General features: G+C 43.5%; 1 protein-coding gene across 1 annotated transcript in view; it reads left to right on the forward strand.

Moving 5' to 3' along the window:
- Positions 1-680: 680 nt before the first annotated feature.
- CREB3L2 (cAMP responsive element binding protein 3 like 2) overlaps positions 681-19,140 on the forward strand; it is a 73,085-nt gene continuing 54,625 nt past the window's right edge. The window contains exon 1 of the mRNA XM_070946750.1: positions 681-1,162. Coding sequence (XP_070802851.1) covers positions 1,061-1,162 — 102 coding nt within the window. The 5' untranslated portion in view covers positions 681-1,060. The remainder of the gene's footprint in view (positions 1,163-19,140) is intronic.

Here is a 19,140-nt window from a genome sequence, read left to right on the forward strand (position 1 = left end):
GCTACCAGGGTTAAATATATCCTCATTTCCCCCTACACGTGTTTGCTTTCTTAAGAAAGAGCAACCTTTGCTCCCAGTTTCTATATAACTGAAGAATGAGTCAATCCGGAACTGGATCGCCTGCCTTGGGCTTTTTAATTGAAGGCCAGCAGAAATCCCTTTTACGTGGGACAACTTCCTCTCCCCTTCGGTTAAATATCACCCAGTGGCCGCCCGTTTAAAAGGTTAAAACGACTCCTTTCCTTCAGTGCTTTATTTTGCCCCTCGCAGCAAGGCGGGGTTTCTCTCGAAGCTGTATTCTTGTCGCTAAGCCATTGGCTGCAATTCACGCTTCCCCGCAGCCGACTGGTCCAAGGTTATTGGTCAGGCAGGACAAACCGAATAGCAAAGCAGAACAAATCCTCACTGACGTAGTTGGGATTTCCCGCCCACATTCCACACAGCTGGAATGGGAGGGGGGCGGGGCAAAGCAGCATTGGAACAAAGAAGGCGGGTCCCTAAGCACGGCGCAGCGGATTCTGATTGGGCAGGCAGCCTTAGAAGCAGGCTCGCTCGGCTTTGCGGATTGGCCAGGAGGGCGGAGTCCAGGCTTGGGTAGTGATGAGGGAGGTGTGGCCTGCAAGGGGAAAAAAAAACGGCCTCTGTTGTCACTGTGAAGTCGAAAGCGGTTGAGGGGAGGGTTAGTCGCGCGTTTGCGCTCCGCGAGACTGCCTGTCTGTGGTGGTTTCTCCTCATAGGAAAACAGCGACGCTTTTAACCTTTCGAATGCTATAGTGTTGTGGCGGTGTTTCCTTGGAAGTTTTTGAATCTCCTTTTAAGCGGAGTAGCTCATTCCTGGGAGAGAAGGGAGCCGTGTGTGTGTGTGTATGTGAGGGGTTTTGGCTGGGTTTCTTGCTTAAGTGGAAGCCGCTCCTAAATGACGCTCCACCTTATGGAACAAGGCTGCTTCCCAGGACGGTGTTAAAAGGGCGGCTGAGAGGGTTCCGACATCTGCTCCCTTCCTTTGTGTGTCCCCCCCACACGCGGTTTTTGGTTTTTTTTGCTCGGCCCCCGACTGACTATGGAGGTGCTGGAAAGTGGGGAGCAGAACCTGTTCCAGTGGGATCGAAAGTTGAGTGAGCTGTCGGAACCGGTGGACTCCGAGGCCCTCCTCTACAACACGGTGAGAAACGGGCGTCCATTGCAAAAGTGGGGTGTAGTAGAAAGGCTTGGCTGGCTGGGTGAACGAATATTGAGGAAGGGGAGAGTAATTTTCTTGCCGAAGGAAGAGCAACAAGTTTCCAGCTGCCTTCAAAAAAAGGGAATCCTGGCTCTTAGCAATCTGGGTTTGCAAGGAGAAAGAAGCCTGGCTGGCTTTGGTATATAATATAGAAATGAAATCCAACACCCTTCAAAGAGAGCATCATGGTGTTGGGGCAAGCTGATGCAAGAGAGTTAAAAAAAATTGGGGGAAAAAAAAAGAATTGAGATGGACTCGGGTTTCTTTATGGTTTTATCTTCTGTTTTGCCTTCTGGGCATAAGTTTTCCCCTTTCTGGGGGAAAACGGATCTTCTGAAAAGCTTTTGGTATTAAAGGACTTCCCGGAGGGACTTTCCCAGATGCAGTAAATATGGTGGAGAGCCTGGAGTTAGGGAATTTCAGCAGAAGTGAAAGAGGGCCTCTTAACGGGAAGAGGAAATCAGTTGAATGTTTTGCTTCTCCAAAACCCGTCTGCACCAGAAGAAGAACCAGAAAACACTTGCCTCCCAACAATTTTTCTTTCTTCGAAAAGCCCTGCCGCATAACTTTTCGGTGCTCTTTTCCTTCCTGTATTGCAAGTCAAGGAGTTCCTATAAGTTGCCCGTGAGGAAAGAGTAGGCTTGCGGGAGGTATAATAACGGTCTCTTGCTTGGGTAAGATTCTGGTGCCGTTGAAAAATGTAGGTCTGGCATTCCACTTTTCCCCTCTTACAATCCCATCTTGTCATTGCTATCATTACATGAGCCAGTTGGGAAGGGAAGGGAGGCCTAGGAATCCAAGAAATATTTACAGTGGTTTTTGCAAGGGTAGTTATGAAAGAAACGGTGGACGAAACGAGAAGCAGCAATTTATGCCAGATGTTTGGCTTTTTGTCCTTGGTTGAAGAATGTCAGTTAGTGGATTTAAAGAACTCAGACTGTCAGGGAAGGACAGGGTAGACCTTTTTAAAAAAAAATTAAAAATTTCTAACATTGAGCAAAAGTAGAAGGCTTCACTTTTGTCTAAGTCTACTTGAATAAGTCATTCTTTTTTAAAAAGTAATTTGTTGAAGGGAAGAGTGATTTGAAGTGCGCAGAATAGATTTTATGTATGATGAACATCAAAATCACCTCCCCCCCTCCCCCAAAAAATAAAAATAAAGAATGCTGCACTTTAGGAGTGCATACTTGTTTTACACATTCCTCTAAAACAGGAGTGTCCAATCTTGGCAAATTTAAGACCTGTGGACTTGAACTCCCAACCCCCCCCCCCCCCCCAATTCTGGGTGTTGAAATCCACAAGTCTTAAAGTTGTCAAGGTTGGACACCACTGTCCTAAAATTTGGTTTATTGAACTATCATTTATTGTCCAAGTCAAAATCGTCTCACCCAGTACACTAAAACACAAACCATGATTTCCAAATGATAATGGATGGGTTCAAATAACATACTAAATTAAAAATAATGCTGTGCTTTACTGTGAAATGGGAACTTAGCCAAATGTCAGAATGGCTATACTTGGAAATTGCATTAATAGATGTTATGGTATAGTAACTTATCATCCTTCATCTACATTTGTCTATAATGTTTGTCATCCTCAGCCAACATGATTGATGGTATGAGTTGTGTCAGGTACTAAATTGGGGGACTCTGGTTCCTATTTATCCTACCCATATAGATTTTTTTTTTTTAAACTCGGGTTTAAATTTGCATCCCTTCAGTTGTTGAATGATAACTCCTAGAATTTCTTTTAATGACCATGAAATTTTTAGACTGCTCTGCCTTTCCTATTTACTGCACTATTCACATGCCCTTTTGTCACCTGTTAGAATGACCAAGAAAAATAACTCTTCTTGTGTAAGATAGATACATATGTAAGTCTTTAAACTGGATTCTTCTCCAGTTTAAAGGCAATAGATGATGTGGAAACTCTTAAAAATAGTTTCCTGTCAGAGTAATAGTACTAATGATCAAACTATCTGACATGAGATAACCAAGTTATTTCTGACTAACAAGATTTAAGTTTATAAAGCTAAAATTATTGTTTTAGTCTTATTGGTCACCCAACTCCAGTTTTAAATATTTTAATATCTAGTTCTTTGTGAATAGAGTATTAGAAGAAAATTAAAAAATGCTTAAAATTGTAATTTAAAACTATAGAAATATAATTGTCAGAAATAAGGATGCTAACTTATGCATCTTCCTCTATTAAAGGATTATTTTTTTGTGAGCCCTTGCACATATGCTGAATCATAGAATCTTATTTCTCATTATGGTTATTTGTTGTGTTTGAGTTGGTACATATGATAATGTAATCCAATATTTTGTGGTACAACTTTTAATAATATAACGTGCTGTTCTCTGCTTTGATCACTTGAATTTTCTCATGCTTTTTTTCAATATGTGAAAAAATGATTTGGAGATAGGTGTTCGGTCTTTTGGTGTGGCTTAGCAAGAACATATTAACAAATTGTGTTTAGCCTCACAATTGGTTGGGATGATTTTCAACAAAATGTTAGTAGATGTAGTTTTTTCTTATAAGACTTCAGGGATAGGAATTGAAGCTCACAAAAGTAATTTTTAGTTTAACAGACCTTATTCTCAAATAACCATTCCACCATTCATTGGTGGAAGATAGATTTGATTTTTAATTGCTAGCAATAAAAAATATTTCAGAGTAGGCAAGTAAATTTACTTAAAGAATTAAAAAAACCATACAAAATTCAAATATCGGTAATCCTAAAATTAGTCTAATATCAGGAAAAATATAACCAAAATACTAATTTCTTTATCATACATTTGGGCCTCCTCTACAACTTACTTTTGTTTCCTTTTTAATTATATTTAAAGTTATTATTCTATTTTAAGTATTTGGATGGACAATTAAAGTCAGTATTCAGGTGGCTGTGTGAAAGGCTGGTCCAATATCTCTGAGTAATCTTCAAGACTGGAAGGATTAGAATATGATCCCTGGACTTCATCTTTTAATAACCCCTTCACATTAGTTTTCAGTTAAAATCTGGAGAGAATGGGGTGAACTCATAAATATACGAACAGAGTTGCAAAAAAACAAACATCCTGGTGATTAGACAGAAAAGTAAAAAAGGGAAAGTGTACTGTTATTTGGCACCCAGTAATTAAAAAGCTACAACAATAGACAGATTTTGCATCAAACTCCTCTCTCATCCATCCAGATTTGTATACTGAGGTCAAGAGCTTGTCCATACCTCAACCCCTTTCTTGAACACCAAATAGTTGCATCTTTGAGCTGTTCCTTGAAGAATTCCATTTGAATTCAGTCCAGACAAATACTAATTTTGAAATGTGATAGTGTAAGTGTAAGGACTAGGGGTGACATGATAGCAGTGTTCCAATATCTCAGGGACTGCCACAAAGAAGAGGAAATCAAGCTATTCTCCAAAGCACCTGAGGGCAGGACAAGAAGCCATGGGTGGAAACTAATCAAGGAGAGAAGCAACTTAGAACTAAGGAGAAATTTCCTGACAGTTAGAACAATTAATCAGTGGAACAACTTGCCTCCAGAAGTTGTGAATGCTTTAACACTGGAAGTTTTTAAGAAGATATTGGATAACCATTTGTCTGAAGTGGTGTAGGGTTTCCTGCCTAAGCAGGGGGTTGGACTAGAAAACCTCCAAGGTCCCTTCCAACTCTGTTATTCTGTTTTGTTTTCCCAAGTCTCCTGCTTTCAGGAGCAGATTGTCTTCATTAGGTATGGCTTCCAAATATATTCAAGGGAAGCTGCAATGAAAATGTGTTTTCCACAAGGTTGTAGAGTTTCTGTCTTAAAAGGGCCATCATACAAAACGGATTAATTGAAAATCTCCCTCATAGTTGGAAGAGGCACCTTAAATTGGGCACATACTTTGCATGTGTAAGATTTTCAGCTCTATACCTGGAATCCAAGGAAAGCAGATTGATTTCTTCTTTGCTGAGAATTTTTGGGAGTCATGTGAACAGTTGAAGGTCATTATAAGTTGGAAGAAGTTGCACTATAAACCTGTCTTGAAGACCTTGCAATCTAATATGGGGCCCAGAGAAAAGAGACGAAGAGTTAAATTGGAAAGGAATATGTTTTGATTTGAAATCCATATGTTTGTGCTATGTTACAGGATGTATTAAGACCTACTGTGTGTGATTCTGCTAAAGGATTTTTGAAAATGATGACTTCTCAGAATGAATTTGAAGGAAATAAGAGCTGGGGGAAGAATGAAGAAAGTGTTGAGTCTCTTGAGAGGAGGAGTTTTGAATGGTAGAAGATGATGAAGCTGGTTGCTTGTAGATCCTAAGTTAGAATATGCTGATAGGTAAGAGCAGAACAATATTGCGAGTTGAAAATAGGGAGATCTGTGCAGTACTGGATCCAGTAATGGTTGGATAATTATGGATAAAGGCTAGGTGATCATTTGAACATTATTTAAGATTATCAAACATTGAATTAATCCAGTATTTGCTCATCTTCTGCATCATATCCAAATGTTAATAACAATTGTGAATACCTTTACAAAGTTATGCATTTGTGTAGTTTCAACGACTAAGTTACAAACTGGGTTAGCCTTGAATAGGGTGTCACACTCAAGGGCCATGGGATGCTTAGATATGGCCTGCGGGGCCACCCTGGAAAGAAGTGAAGGACTGGCCTGTGGTGCTTCTGCCAGCGAAAATGGAGCTCAGGTTTGTTGCATGAGGCCGTCGCAGCCAAAAACGGAGCTCGGGAGCCCGTTTTCACTGGCCAAGCACTCGGGCCACCACAGGAGTGATATTGAGCTGGCCACACCCACCCTGGCTTCCTGAGGTCAAATACAACCCTGATTCAGCCCTCAATGAAATCAAGTTTGACACCCCTGGCCTAGAATTATAACAGTAATGTAGCATGTATATAATGAGAACTTATTATTCAATAAACTAATTAAATAGACATGACACAAAGTTCCAGTCCTTAGTTCAGGAATGGTTCTCTCAATACAGTATTCAGAACTATAGTACCCTGCAAATTTGTTTATTTTAGGCTTCCTCTTCTAGAAATTCAGTAACATTTAGAATCAAGAAGTTTTCCACTTGTTGATCTACTTTAGCTGATCTCCAAGGATCAATGGATCCTGTATATTTCACTTATGAATAGACACTCTGTCTTCTCAAGCAGCTGTGCATATTTCCATGTATACGAAAGGTAATTTGAAGAGGCTTTGCTAGATAACTTATATCTCTTGACAAGTACATCAGAGAGGAAAGAAAAAGATAACTGAACTAGCTCCCTCCCTGTGTTTTGAGTCAAATTCCTGGTCCCAATATGAAAAAAGTTGTTTTGTACTTAAGAAATAGTTGAAGCAGTTTGTTGAAAAAGACTTTGGCTCCAGGCCAGATAAATTAGTCATAAATGAATCCTGTTGAAACCAGAAGAACCGAGATCCATCTAACACTGTTTCATTCACTGCTAACTACAGCTGTATTGAGCTGTTCCTTGAAATACATTAGAACAGCTTTTCCCAGATATATTGCATTATGATTCCTAAAACTTCCATTTAGCACAGCTACAAGAACTTTGCTGGATGTGTAGGAGTTGTAGATTAGTACATCTACAGGGTGCCAGGTGGGAAGAAAGCTGATCTAATTCAAGGCTGTATAATTCTTAGATATGAGCCAGCATAGTTCAGTATGTCAACCATCTGCCCATTTTCACCTAATCTATCATTGTCATTGGTGTTTGTCTGGGTTAGTTCCAGATTTAGTCCTAGAAAATTTGGATCTTATCCAATGTGAATAGCTGTCCAAGGGATTATGAAGAACACTATAGCTATGTAATATACAGATGTCTGTACATGGAATTATGCAGTCCATTGGGATTCATGCATTATTATTCATCTGTATTTCATCCCAGTTGTATGTATTCATGGCTTACCATATATAAGCAAGGATTGTCTGAAAAGCAGATTCATTTAAAGCATTTAAGGCATGGGAGTCAAACTCGCCACGTCACGTTGCTGTCATGTGACATTTTACGATGGTTTTCCCCTTTGCGGAGCTGGGATGGCGTGGCCTGCGCATGACATATCCAGCCCGTGGGCTGCCAGTTTGACACCCCTGATTTAAGGCATTATGTCTGGAGGTCATTGCTCCCTATATGATGATGCTCCACTGGACAAATGGCAAGGCTTGGAGTTATGTATTTCTTTTGCCTCATTTTTTTAAAATAAAAAGAGGGCACATTAACAATCCTGTGGAATTTTTTCCCACTCTTCTGATATTGGTGTGCAGACAAGTTTTGGCAGGCAGTGGTAACAAAGATTATCACCTTGTTAACTTCCACTAAGCTTTGAATTTCTTTATATCTTCCTTGAAAAAAGCAACTGATTTCAGCAAATGCTGTATAAAGAGTCTTTTTTAAAAATTATATTGCAGTCTCTGTCACTAAGAAAGGCAGTTATTCTTTGGAAGAGATGTATCTGGGTGCAGAAGTTAAAAAGCCACTTAGCAAATGTGAGAGACCAAAAGATGATATATAGCCCACCCTTAGCATTGTTCAGTTTTGAGGGGATTCTGAATGAAGATAGGGTATTTGGGGCTTGGGGAAGTTCATAGTCTTTAAAACTGTCTGTTTTTAGCCTTATAGGCCTTTTTGTAGATTCATGTATTTTTTTCTATACACTGATGTGTGTGTGAAAAGAATGTTTAAAATAACAACATTACAATTCTTCATATGCTCACTCAAATGCTTAAACTGAATGAGTCTTATTCCCAATATATTTAAGGTACTGTACAACAGTAATATAGTTTAGTTTTTTTTTTAATAGACACAGTTCACTATACAAAGTTTTTTATTTTATTGTCTGTGTACAGTGCTGTGTGTCAATACTCAGGTTGCCTCAATTATTCTAAGACAAACTTAGTCATTTCTCTTGAAATGTTTGAGTTACTATGTTTAGGTTAGAGCAACAGACTTCAGTATTATTGGTTACTCATGTGCTATGTAGGCAGACATTACTAACTGTATAACAGAGTGCAACACGGTCAAATTAGAATTTTAAGGCAGAAAAAGAAAGATTTGCTTTGAATGTACAATATGTGTTGATTGATTCCAAATGTCTTAATTTAAAGCCTAATTTGATCCACTGCTGATCTCCAAGATTATCTACAAAGATAATATATTCATTAACTTTCCCATGAAGTAAATGTTACTTTTTCCATGGATAGATCCGCTCCTGCAAATTTACTGGCATAAAGTTATTAATATAAAAGTTTGACTCCCATCAACTATAGAATACATTAAATGGCTTGTTTGTATAGTAGCCCACTGAATCTTGTGTTGATGATGTAATGGTCTCCACAAAGGAGAGGAAGGAATCCATCTAAGTTCAATGTCATCTTGTACTCCATTTTTAGACTTTGATTATGCTGCAATTCATTCTCAACTCAGCCTTTTTCTTCTACATGATTTGAAAATCAGAAAAAAATGTTTGAAGTTTTGTGCATAATTACTTGGTTTGTATAAGTGTCTTTCCTCATAAATTTTAGATTTAGAATATGATGGAGCTGATTCTCTATTAACATGAAGGTAGGGTTTTTATACAGGTAGTCCTTGACTTATGACCACAATTGAGCCCAAAATTTCTGTGGCTAAGCAAGATATTTGTTAAGTGAATTTTGCCTCATTTTACAACCTTTCTTGGCATAGTTAAGTGAATCGCAGCGGTTGTTAAGTGAATCAGGCTTCCACATTGATTTGCTTGTCAGAAGGTTACAAAAGGTGATCACATGACCTTGGGACACTGCAGCCATCATAAATATGAGTCAGTTGTGCCAAGGGTCTGAATTTTGATCACAAACCTTGGGGGTGCTACAGTGGTCATAAGTGTGAAATACTCTTTTTTTTTTCAGTGTCGTAACTTTGAACGGTCACTAAACGAACTGGTGTAAGTTAAGGACTACCTGTCCTTTGCTGAAAATGTCACAGTGAAATGGATTGTTTGTTTATTTGTATTAATTTATTTATTTATGTCACCCTTTTCTTCCCTTCCCTTCACAAATTATTATTAAAATATTTCTTGGCAAATACCGTTCTCATTGATCGTGGGTCCGGTGGTCATCTCTATGGGTATGCTCTACCGATGATGACGGATCGGGTCTGCAAGCTAAGAAGCTCCTCCCCTTCCTCTTGCTTCCCAGCTTTCAGACTCGATCCGATTTGGATCTAGTCACGGTTTGAGCTCCATAGTTTTGACAGACTAAATTTTTCTCTTATTAGGCTAATTGACTATTCTAAATTAATCTAAATTGATTCCTGCCTCGCTCCCTTCAGGCTGAGCGTTTCCAGCGCGAACGGCTTAGGCCCAAGACCGCTGAGGACCGCTCTGCGGTGGGACAGGTCTCCCTTAAGGAAGGGCCTTCCCAAGCGGCACAGCATTCTGGCCGCTAAAGCAGCCGATCTGCAGGACTCCTTATTCCCGGCTGTTTGGCTTAGCGAACAGCTGGGCGGCTCGGAGCTAATCTGCTCCGCTCGGCTGCTGAGCGCCGGAAGGCGCAGGAGCTCTGGGGAGCCTTGTTTAGGAGGCGGAAGAGCCGCGGTTCAGCGTGCGGCGCGCTCCCAGGCTCCTAGGGAACCGCGTGGCAGGGCGGTTCAGCTGCATCGGCAGCGGTGATTCCGGCGTTTCCCTGGGCTTCGCCCACACACCGCAGAAGGCTCGGAGGTGCTCTGAGCGTCGGAGGACTGTAAGTTGTTTTGGGAAAGGGGCGGTAGGGCCCTCCTCCTAATTCCCCTCTCTTCGTCTGTTGGCAGGCCTCCCTTAAGGGTTCCTGGGCTTCCCCTCGTGGCGGGAGCCATTTTGGGGGCCGTGACTCAGACTTCCTCCTCGTCCGCCATTTTGGAACCCTCGTGTCGTGGGGATTAGAGGCCTACCTCTCAGGATGGCATCCAGACACCCCAGGCCCAAGAAGCATGCCTCTGCCTCTGACCAACCTGAGGCTTCTGCAGCTATTCCAGCTAAATGATCGAAGAAATCCTCTTCTAAGGATTCTAACTCTAGATCTAAGGAAGAATTGAGGCTGACCAGGCCATTGAACGCTCTATCCAAAAGGCACTCAAGGATGCCTCCATTAGGGAAACGGATACCTCCGCTTCTGCTCCTGTGCAGGCCTCATCTCCTCCAGGGCCTTCTCCAGCCCAGCAGTCTCAGACTCCAACCTTATCCCCGGATGGGGAGGGGACTTCCTTGTAGCCTCCACAACAAGTGAATGAATCTCTATTTGGGACACAAGGGGGCCCATCTCCTGGGGCCCGAAGCCCAGAGGAAACTTTAGCTCCTCCTAATCCAGAACCTCAAGACTCAAGGGAGGAGGTCCAGGGAATCACAATTTCCCCAGAGTTAGTGGCTTTCATTCATCAGGCAATTCAGCAAGGTATTCAGGCAGACAGGCAACATAGGACTGCCTCATGGGTTTCTGAGTCTCCCTTGCAGATTGATGTAGAAGGTTCCTGTTTCTCTGGGGATAGGGTCCAGTTGCCCACTAGGGCTCATTCTTCAGCCTCCTCGGTGCAAGGTTCCTTGGCTGGTGAGGATTTGAAGGAAGCTGAATTATCTGACGATGAGGATCTGTCTCCAGATCAACCTTCCTTCATCGGTCTCTTTAAGCCACAAATGTTCAGGTCCTTGTTACACAAGGCCAAGCTCACCACAGGTCTAGGGACACCCCGCGCTAATCCGGCGGGGGAGGGGACTTCATCCTCACTGCCATTATTTGAGGAACCCCTTATTGAGTCAGAGGAGATTCCAGGCCCCAAGTTGTTTAGAGAGGTCCTCACCAAGCAATGGCTGGCTCCTTCCTCGAGGCCTAAGCCTAATGCTCTAGACAAGCGCATTTATAATATGGACCCGGAGATTTCTTCCCATCTGCAGGTGCCGGGGATCGATGCTCCAATAGTCGCTCTTTTGGCTTCGTCTTATACCACCAGTCCCCCGGAAGAGAGCCTCTGGCCCGAGGAACGCCGGCTAGAGCATGCACTGGTCAAGTCTCATCAAGCGACTGCGTGGTCTGTGAAGTCTAAGATGGCGGCTTCATTCTTCAACTGGGCCTCCATCTTATGGCTTAGACAGCTTCAGGATCGCCTTCCACTTTCTGACTCTCGCTCCCATCAGGACATTAACAAGGTAATGGCGGCCTTAGAATTCTCGGCTGATGCCACCCTGAATTCCTCCAGGTTCTCGGCTAAGGCCATGGGAGCTTCCATCACGGCCCGTAGACTTCTATGGCTTAGACAATGGCAGGCTGACGCCAAGTCAAAATGGTGTTTGGCTTCTTCTCCCTTCGAAGGTTCCCATTTGTTTGGGGCTCCCTTGGAGCCTCTTCTAGTAGAATCCAAGGACAAACGCAAATATTTGCCTGCTACCTCCCGTAGGTCAGATCCTAGGGTTTTTCCGTCCTTTCGGGGTCCAGAAGGCAATTTCCCCAGCCGTAGAAGCCAGAGGGTTTTCCCGTCAAGGCAATCCCGTCCTTCAGACTGTCAGGGATTCCAACCACAATGGGGCCAATTCAGACGCCCCTTTCAAGGGGATCGTGGGCGCCCCGCCCGCAGATCCCGCTGACGGTGCGTCCGGCCTTCCCATACGGGGCCGCCTGGCTTCTTTCACCAGCCAATAGGAGGCCACGTCCTCAGACGTTTGGGTCAGGGAGATGGTCAGGGTGGGCCTCTCCCTCGAATTCCTCTCCACCCCCCCGACCAGATTTCTCAGATGCCCCTTCTCTTGGGACTGGGCTCGCCAGCTCCTGATGGTTTTGGCCATTCAACATCTTCTCGAAATTCAGGCCATCGAACCGGTACCTCAGGAGCTGCACGGACAAGGCTTCTATTCCCGCTTGTTCGTAATCCAGAAGTCATCAGGGGGCTGGAGAGCAATTCTGGACCTCAAATCCCTGAACCGACGGATCATCTTATCGTCGGTTCAAGATGCAGTCCCTCAGCTCCATCTTGGAAGGCATCAGACCCGGGACTTCCTCTCGTCAATAGATCTGACGGAGGCCTACCTTCATGTCCCCATTCACTTAGACTTCAGGAAATTCCTTTGCTTCTGTTATGCGGGTCGTCATTATCAGTATCGCGCCCTCCCATTCGGCCTATCCTCGGCTCCACGAGTTTTCACAAAAATAATGGCTGCGCTAGTGGGCTACCTCCGGACTCTTCCCGTAAGGATCCAGGCCTACCTGGACGATCTCCTCATCCAATCGACTTCGGAGTCCTGGAGAGCCACGGGTTTTCCGTCAACATGGCCAAGAGCCATCTGATACCCACGACCCGCATACAGCACCTAGGGGCCATTATCGACTCGGTGGGGGGCAAGGTGTATCTTTCTCAGGAGCGCCTGTCCAGCCTGCGGTCACTGGTCAGGGCGGTGTCATCAGGAAGGCCTGTCTCCCTGGCGTCTCTGTCCCAGCTCCTGGGCAAGATGGTCTCCTGTATAGGGATCGTTCCTTGGGCACGTCTCCACTGCAGGTCCCTACTCCCTTACCAAAAACGACAACTAGGGACATCCGACCTCAAGGTCCTCTTACCCCGCAAGGTGCTTCTGTCCCTCCAATGGTGGTCTTCGGCAGCAGTCCTCAAGGGAAGGGAGTTCAGGGTCTCCCAATATCTGATTCTGACGACGGATGCCAGCCTCCAGAGATGGGGGTCTCACCTGTCATCATCCATGGCCCAGGGCTGTTGGTCCCAGTCCGACTTGACCCACAACACCAACTGGTTAGAACTTCGGGCCATCCACCTGGCTCTCCGGGTCTTTCAGGACAGGGTGATAGACAAACACATACTGGTACAGACTGACAATGTAGCTGCCAAGGCGCATGTAAACCGCCTGGGGGGGACCCGGTCTCGCCACCTCATGGAGGAGGCCAAGAGTCTGGGAGCCTGGGCGGAGTCTCACCTGAGGTCCCTTCGGGCATCTCACATATCGGGAGTGACGAACACCCAAGCGGACTGGCTCAGTTGGAAGTCAGTGGACCAAGGGGAGTGGACTCTGGATCCGGAACTGTTTCGGATGATCACAGCTCGTCTGGGCTCCCCTGTGGTGGACCTGTTCGCCACTCGAGTCAATCGCCAGACGGAGAGGTTCTTCTCTCATTACCCGGAACCGGGGGCAGAGGCCGTGGACGCGCTTCACAGCGAGTGGCCGGCCGGCCTTCTCTACGCCTTTCTGCCTCTGCCTCTCATTCCCAAAGTCATCAGGAAGATGCTGCTTCTCCGGGCGGAGCTTCTGCTGATCGCTCCGTTCTGGCCACGTCGACCTTGGTTCAACCTTCAAGCCCTGTCCATTCGCCGTCCCTGGCGTCTTCCTCGAGACAAAGTGGTTCTTCGTCAAGGGCCGCTGTTTCACCCGGAACTGGCGTGGCTTCAGCTAACCGCCTGGCGGTTGAGCGGAGCTTGCTGAGAGCGGCCAAGGTTCCATCTCGGGTCGCCAGCACCATCCAAGTGGCTCGCCGCCCATCAACGACCTGAATTTACGACTCCACTTGGCGTTCCTTCGTGTCATGGTGCAATCGTCGATCCATAGTCCCTACGGCGGCCACCACGGTGCAGGTACTGGTGTTCCTTCAGGATGGGTTTGAAGCGGGTCTGGCTCCAAACACTCTCTGCAGACAGGTCTCTGCCCTGTCCACCATCTTGTGTTGTGGTTCCAAGGGTTCCCTCTTGAGCCGTTCCCTTATCCATCTCTTTCTCAGAGAAGCTTCTAACCTTCGCCCGGGGCCAGTCCATAGGTACCCTTCCTGGGATTTGCCCCTAGTGTTGGACACCCTCACTAGGGCTCCCTTTGAACCTCTCAGAACGGTAGGCCTTCGTTTCCTTTCTTACAAGGTCTCCTTTTTGCTGGCCATAACTTCGGCCAGGCGAATTTCGGAGTTGGCAGCCCTTTCCATCAGGGCTGACCTCTGTATTTTTCATACAGACAGGGTGGTCCTTAGGTTAGATCCCACATTCCTCCCTAAGCTTAATTCCCCGTACCACCATACACAGGAACTAGTCCTCCCAAATTTTTGTCCACATCTCAACCGGCCCTTAGAACGAGCCTGGCATACCTTGGATGTGCGAAGAGCCCTTCGGATCTATATCCGTCGGACGTCTGACTTCAGGCGGTCGGAATCCCTCCTGATCTCCTTCCAGCCTTCCAGTATGGGCCAAAAGGTGTCCTCCATTACGGTGGGGCGCTGGATCAGGGCCACCATAGCCACAGCTTACGGGTCCCAAGCCTTGCCAGTTCCACCTAGGATCACGGCCCATTCCACTCGCAGTGCGGCCACTTCGGCTGCCTGGGCTACCCAAGCTTCCTTAGAGGAGATCTGCCGGGCTGCGGCCTGGTCGTCCCCTACACTATCGCCTGGATCAGTTTGCATCCGCGGATGCTGCCTTTGGTCGTAGGGTCCTCCAACAGGTCCTCCAGCGGACCACTCCATCGGCCAGGGCGACTCCCTCCCTATAGGTACCTGCTTTGGTATGTCCCATAGAGATGACCACCGGACCCACGATCAATGAGAATGGGCTTTGACTTACCTGAAAGCCCTTTCTGATTGTGGTGGGTCCGGTGGTCAGCCCCACCCTGTTGATGCCCAGGGCCGATTTGGCGTGGTCCTGGTGTCCTGTTTCCTTTCTTGCAGCTCACCGTGTTGGTCTGCTACAAATCGTCTCTCATCGGAAAGCTGGGAAGCAAGAGGAAGGGGAGGAGCTTCTTAGCTTGCAGACCCGATCCGTCATCATCGGTAGAGCATACCCATAGAGATGACCACCGGACCCACCACAATCAGAAAGGGCTTTCAGGTAAGTCAAAGCCCATTTCCCCTAAAATAAGACATCCCCTGATAATAAGCCCAATCGGGCTTTTGAGTGCATGCACTAAAATAAGCCCCCCCCCAAAATAAGCCCTCCCCGAAAATATTTAAATGCATGAGCAGCCGGTCCCCGCCATTTCCTCTGGTTTCCTTCATGCACCCCAAAATAATAAGACCTTCCTGAAAATAAGGCCAAGTACTTATTTCGGGGTTCAAAAAAAATATGACAGGGTCTTATTTTCGGGGAAACACAGTAGTCGTGTTTAACATTTTGAACAGCAGACTTTTGAAGAAGTAGAGATCCTTCTATTGAACAATCCTCTCAGTTTATTCTTGAGCAAGCAATCCAGGATATAGCTTTGTTTTTAAAAAATACTGAGTTCCATGCTGAAGTTTGTGCCTATAATTAAAGTCATTTTGAAGCATTTAAATGAGTTAGTATATTAAACGTTGTGGTTTTCCTTCTTTGTGTATGAGTAATGTACATTCTATATACACAGATGGAGCTGAAGATAATCTAATTCTACTTAATGAGCTCTTTTGTCAGTTATGAGTTTTCTTCTACAGTACTGTTTTCAAGGTGTCTACCTCAAAATTGCTCAAAAACATTATTTGTACTACATACTGGAAATTGTAAAGTCTGAGATAATACTAATTTATATGTTACCGTGTGTTTATTTGAGGTGGATTTTTATCAAAAATCATGGGAGCTGTAGCTTGACAAATGTAGAATTCTCTTAATCTAAATTTTAGATAAGGAGAAGAAAAGATTAACTTACTGTAAGTCTTTTGTAGTTTTCTGGTATGGACACACCATATGGGTTCACAAACTTAATATGAAAAATGTTACACCCTTTTTTATTCCTATTTATTTCAATAAAATAAAAAAAGAACTTGCCTATACATCTTACTATCTTTTGTGATGTTGAATTATTGTATTGATTTGAATGGAAACCTTTATTTTTTATTGCATGAAAGCATAAAAAAATCAAAATCAAAACTCAAAACCAGAGATCTAAGAAGAACCTAACTAGCAACTTGAAAATATGACAGGATTATTGTAGAATTTGTGTCAAATCTTTTTTGCATGCTATATTTTTTTAAAAAGGTAACCCTTTTCTTAAGCACAGCTGGTTTTTTGACCAGGTATCCTGAACCATGAAATGCTCTATTTAAATGAGCTTTCTCCAGTCTGGTATCTTCCAGGTATATTGCCGATTTGAAATTCTGGAGGAGGAAGAAGAAGAAGAAGAAGAATGTGATGGCAAATAATTTTCATATCACTGTCAAGCTACTTACTTGAGCATGTCCATAAAGTCACTCAGAACTTAGTTTTAGCTTTTAATTATGATAATTTGGGGCCAGTCCCTTTTTCAGGCTGGGTTCATAAAATCTTGATTTGTTGGTTAATTGATTTTCACTAAGCCCGTACGCTAGCTAAATCATGCCTCTCTAAAATATCTTATAGATTACAATACCACACAGTAATCGATAACAAAATAGTATATCAGGATGGTAGAAGCCCATCTAGCAACTTCAAACAAGGACCAGGATATCTAGACAGCTCTCTCTGCATTTATCAACTCCCTGTAGGTTAGACAGTCATCTTCCAATATTAAACTTAATGTCCCATTATGTATGAAAGTTTGGCAGAAATGTGTGATTTGCAAGCTCCTGTAGCAATGCCTGATTAACCACTTTTCAACCATCAGTCTTGTGTTTAACTGTGATACTGAAGTTCTCAATTTCCTTAGTTTTCTTAACCTACTTAGTGTTCTTATGATGTTAGTGGTTGCTTCCCCTCACATCCTGGACATACATTGTTTCAACTTCTACCCTCAAAACGACATTTTATAGGGCACTGCACACCAGAACAACTAGACACAAGGACAGTTTTTCCCTGAATGCCATCACTCTGCTAAACAACTAATTCCCACAACACTGTCAAATTATTTACTAAGACTGTATTACTATTATTCTTCTCATCCTTCCTATTACCTATCTCCCCCCACTTATGACTATAACCTTGTTGCTTGTATATTTACGATTTATATTGTTTTATTTAATTTCCTAGTATGATTTGATTGCTTATTTAGTATCCTATGACTATCACTAAGTATTGTAGGTTATGATTCTTGATGAATGTATTTTTTTTATGTACACTGAGAGCATTTGCAGCAAAGACAAATTCCTTGTGTGTCCAATCATACTTGGCCAATAAAGAATTCTATTCTTCTATTCTTTTGTGCTGTAAACAGTCTAGGAGCTCTTGTTAGGACTAAAGGGGATGTGCAAAGGTTATGTTATATAGAAGAGTCCTCTGCATCTAGACAATGATACAATTGGTTAGAATGTCTGAGAGTCCATGGTTCATTTTCCAGCAAACTTGTCTTATGTTTTGCTAAAGCTGAAGTTCAGAGTAGGTGTTCTTTTCGATGAGCTGGGGAAACTTTGAGCTTTTCTTATCTCATCAGATATACTACTCAGAAAAGGCAACTATTCTTAACCATCAACTTGCTTTCTTGTTTTTATGTAAACGCTGAACCCTATATTCAGCTGGGGGAACTCTTTTAAGAGCTTATCTTGCAAGTGAATGTCCTTGGTTCTTCAATGTCTTTCTGAAAATGTTTGGGAATCTTGTATTCATATATTTTGTCCTCAATAAACACAGAGCTCAGTCGTTCAATCTCTAGCACAATGTATTGGATTAATGATGCCCCATGTGCATTCACAGAAATGGAATATAATAATGATTTTATAACCATTTTTGTGATATTTTCAAATTGGCTGTCCTATTTCAGCACATTTTTTTTCTTGATTAGGTTTATTTTCCAGAGCCTTTCTTACAGCATATTATTATACAATTGCACGTACAGAAATAAAAATCCCATTTGGTTTAATGTAGTTTTTTGGGTTATTTTATTCAGTTTACTTGATTTATTATCAATATAATTGTAACTATTATGTTTACAGTGAAATATATATTTCCTTATGCTGCAGCCAACAACACGGGAAAAAAGCCAGAAAAGTTTCTGTATTTAATATAATATCTCCAGGTCTGGAGACATGATCTTCCTTTAGGCAATAATAGAATTCTAAAATTTGTTAGTACTATAAGCCTGTTTTCAGTTTACACATATTAAGGCTTAAGATGGGAATATCTAACCTGTGCAAAGTGGCCATTGAGAAAATGGCTATCCCACAGGTAGTCCTCGACTTACAACAGTTCATTTAGTGACCATTCAACCGTTCGACTTACAACCGTTTTTCACACTTACCATGGTTGCAGCATCTTCATGGTTACATGATCAAAATTCAGACACTTGGCAACTGATCAGTGATGAAATGTAAAATTAGTTACTACCGGTTCTGTGGACGTGGCTTGGTGGGGGGAGTGTAATGTGACTGGGTGGGCGTGGCCAACTTTTTTTTTTTACTTTTTTAAAGCATTTTTTTACAACCTGTTGGGGCGAATAGGTTGTAAAAAAATGCTTTTAAAAGTAAAAAAAGGCTCTGACAATCACAGCTGTGCCTCACGATCAGCAGAGCCTTTTTTTACCTTTTAAAAGCAGGAAGTAATGACACCCAGGCGGGTGGGCAGAGCCTCGCGCCACCATCGCTACCGGTTCTCCGAACCACCTGCCACAATTGCTACCGGATCGCCCGATCCAGTCCGAACCAGGAGCATTTCACCCCTGCAACTGACTCATATTTATGATGGTTGCAGTGTTCCAGGATCATGTGATAGTAGACAAAGGATTCCCTGTATTGTTCCATAGAGCACAGTTCTGCTGAGAATTACCTTTCTTCATGCTATTCAAGATTAGCTGCTAAGTGCTAATACAAGGAGAAACTAGGTCTGAAGTGTATAGTAAACTTGAAAAGCCCGAGGTAATGGTAACAATCCAGTGTCAGTGAGGACAATTAACCAGTGGAACAGCTTGCCTTCAAAAATTGTGGGCGCTCCATCACTGGAGGTTTTTAAGAAGAGACTAGACAGTCACTTGTCTGAAATGGTACGCTGTAGATTCTCCTGCTTGAGCAGGCGGGTGGACTAGAAGATTTCCAAGATCCCTTCCCTATCCTATTCCTATTCCA

The sequence above is a fragment of the Pituophis catenifer genome, unplaced genomic scaffold (assembly GCF_029215685.1).
Source record: "Pituophis catenifer annectens isolate HBS135680 unplaced genomic scaffold, rPitCat1.0.hap2 SCAF_7, whole genome shotgun sequence".
NCBI lineage: Eukaryota > Metazoa > Chordata > Lepidosauria > Squamata > Colubridae > Pituophis > Pituophis catenifer.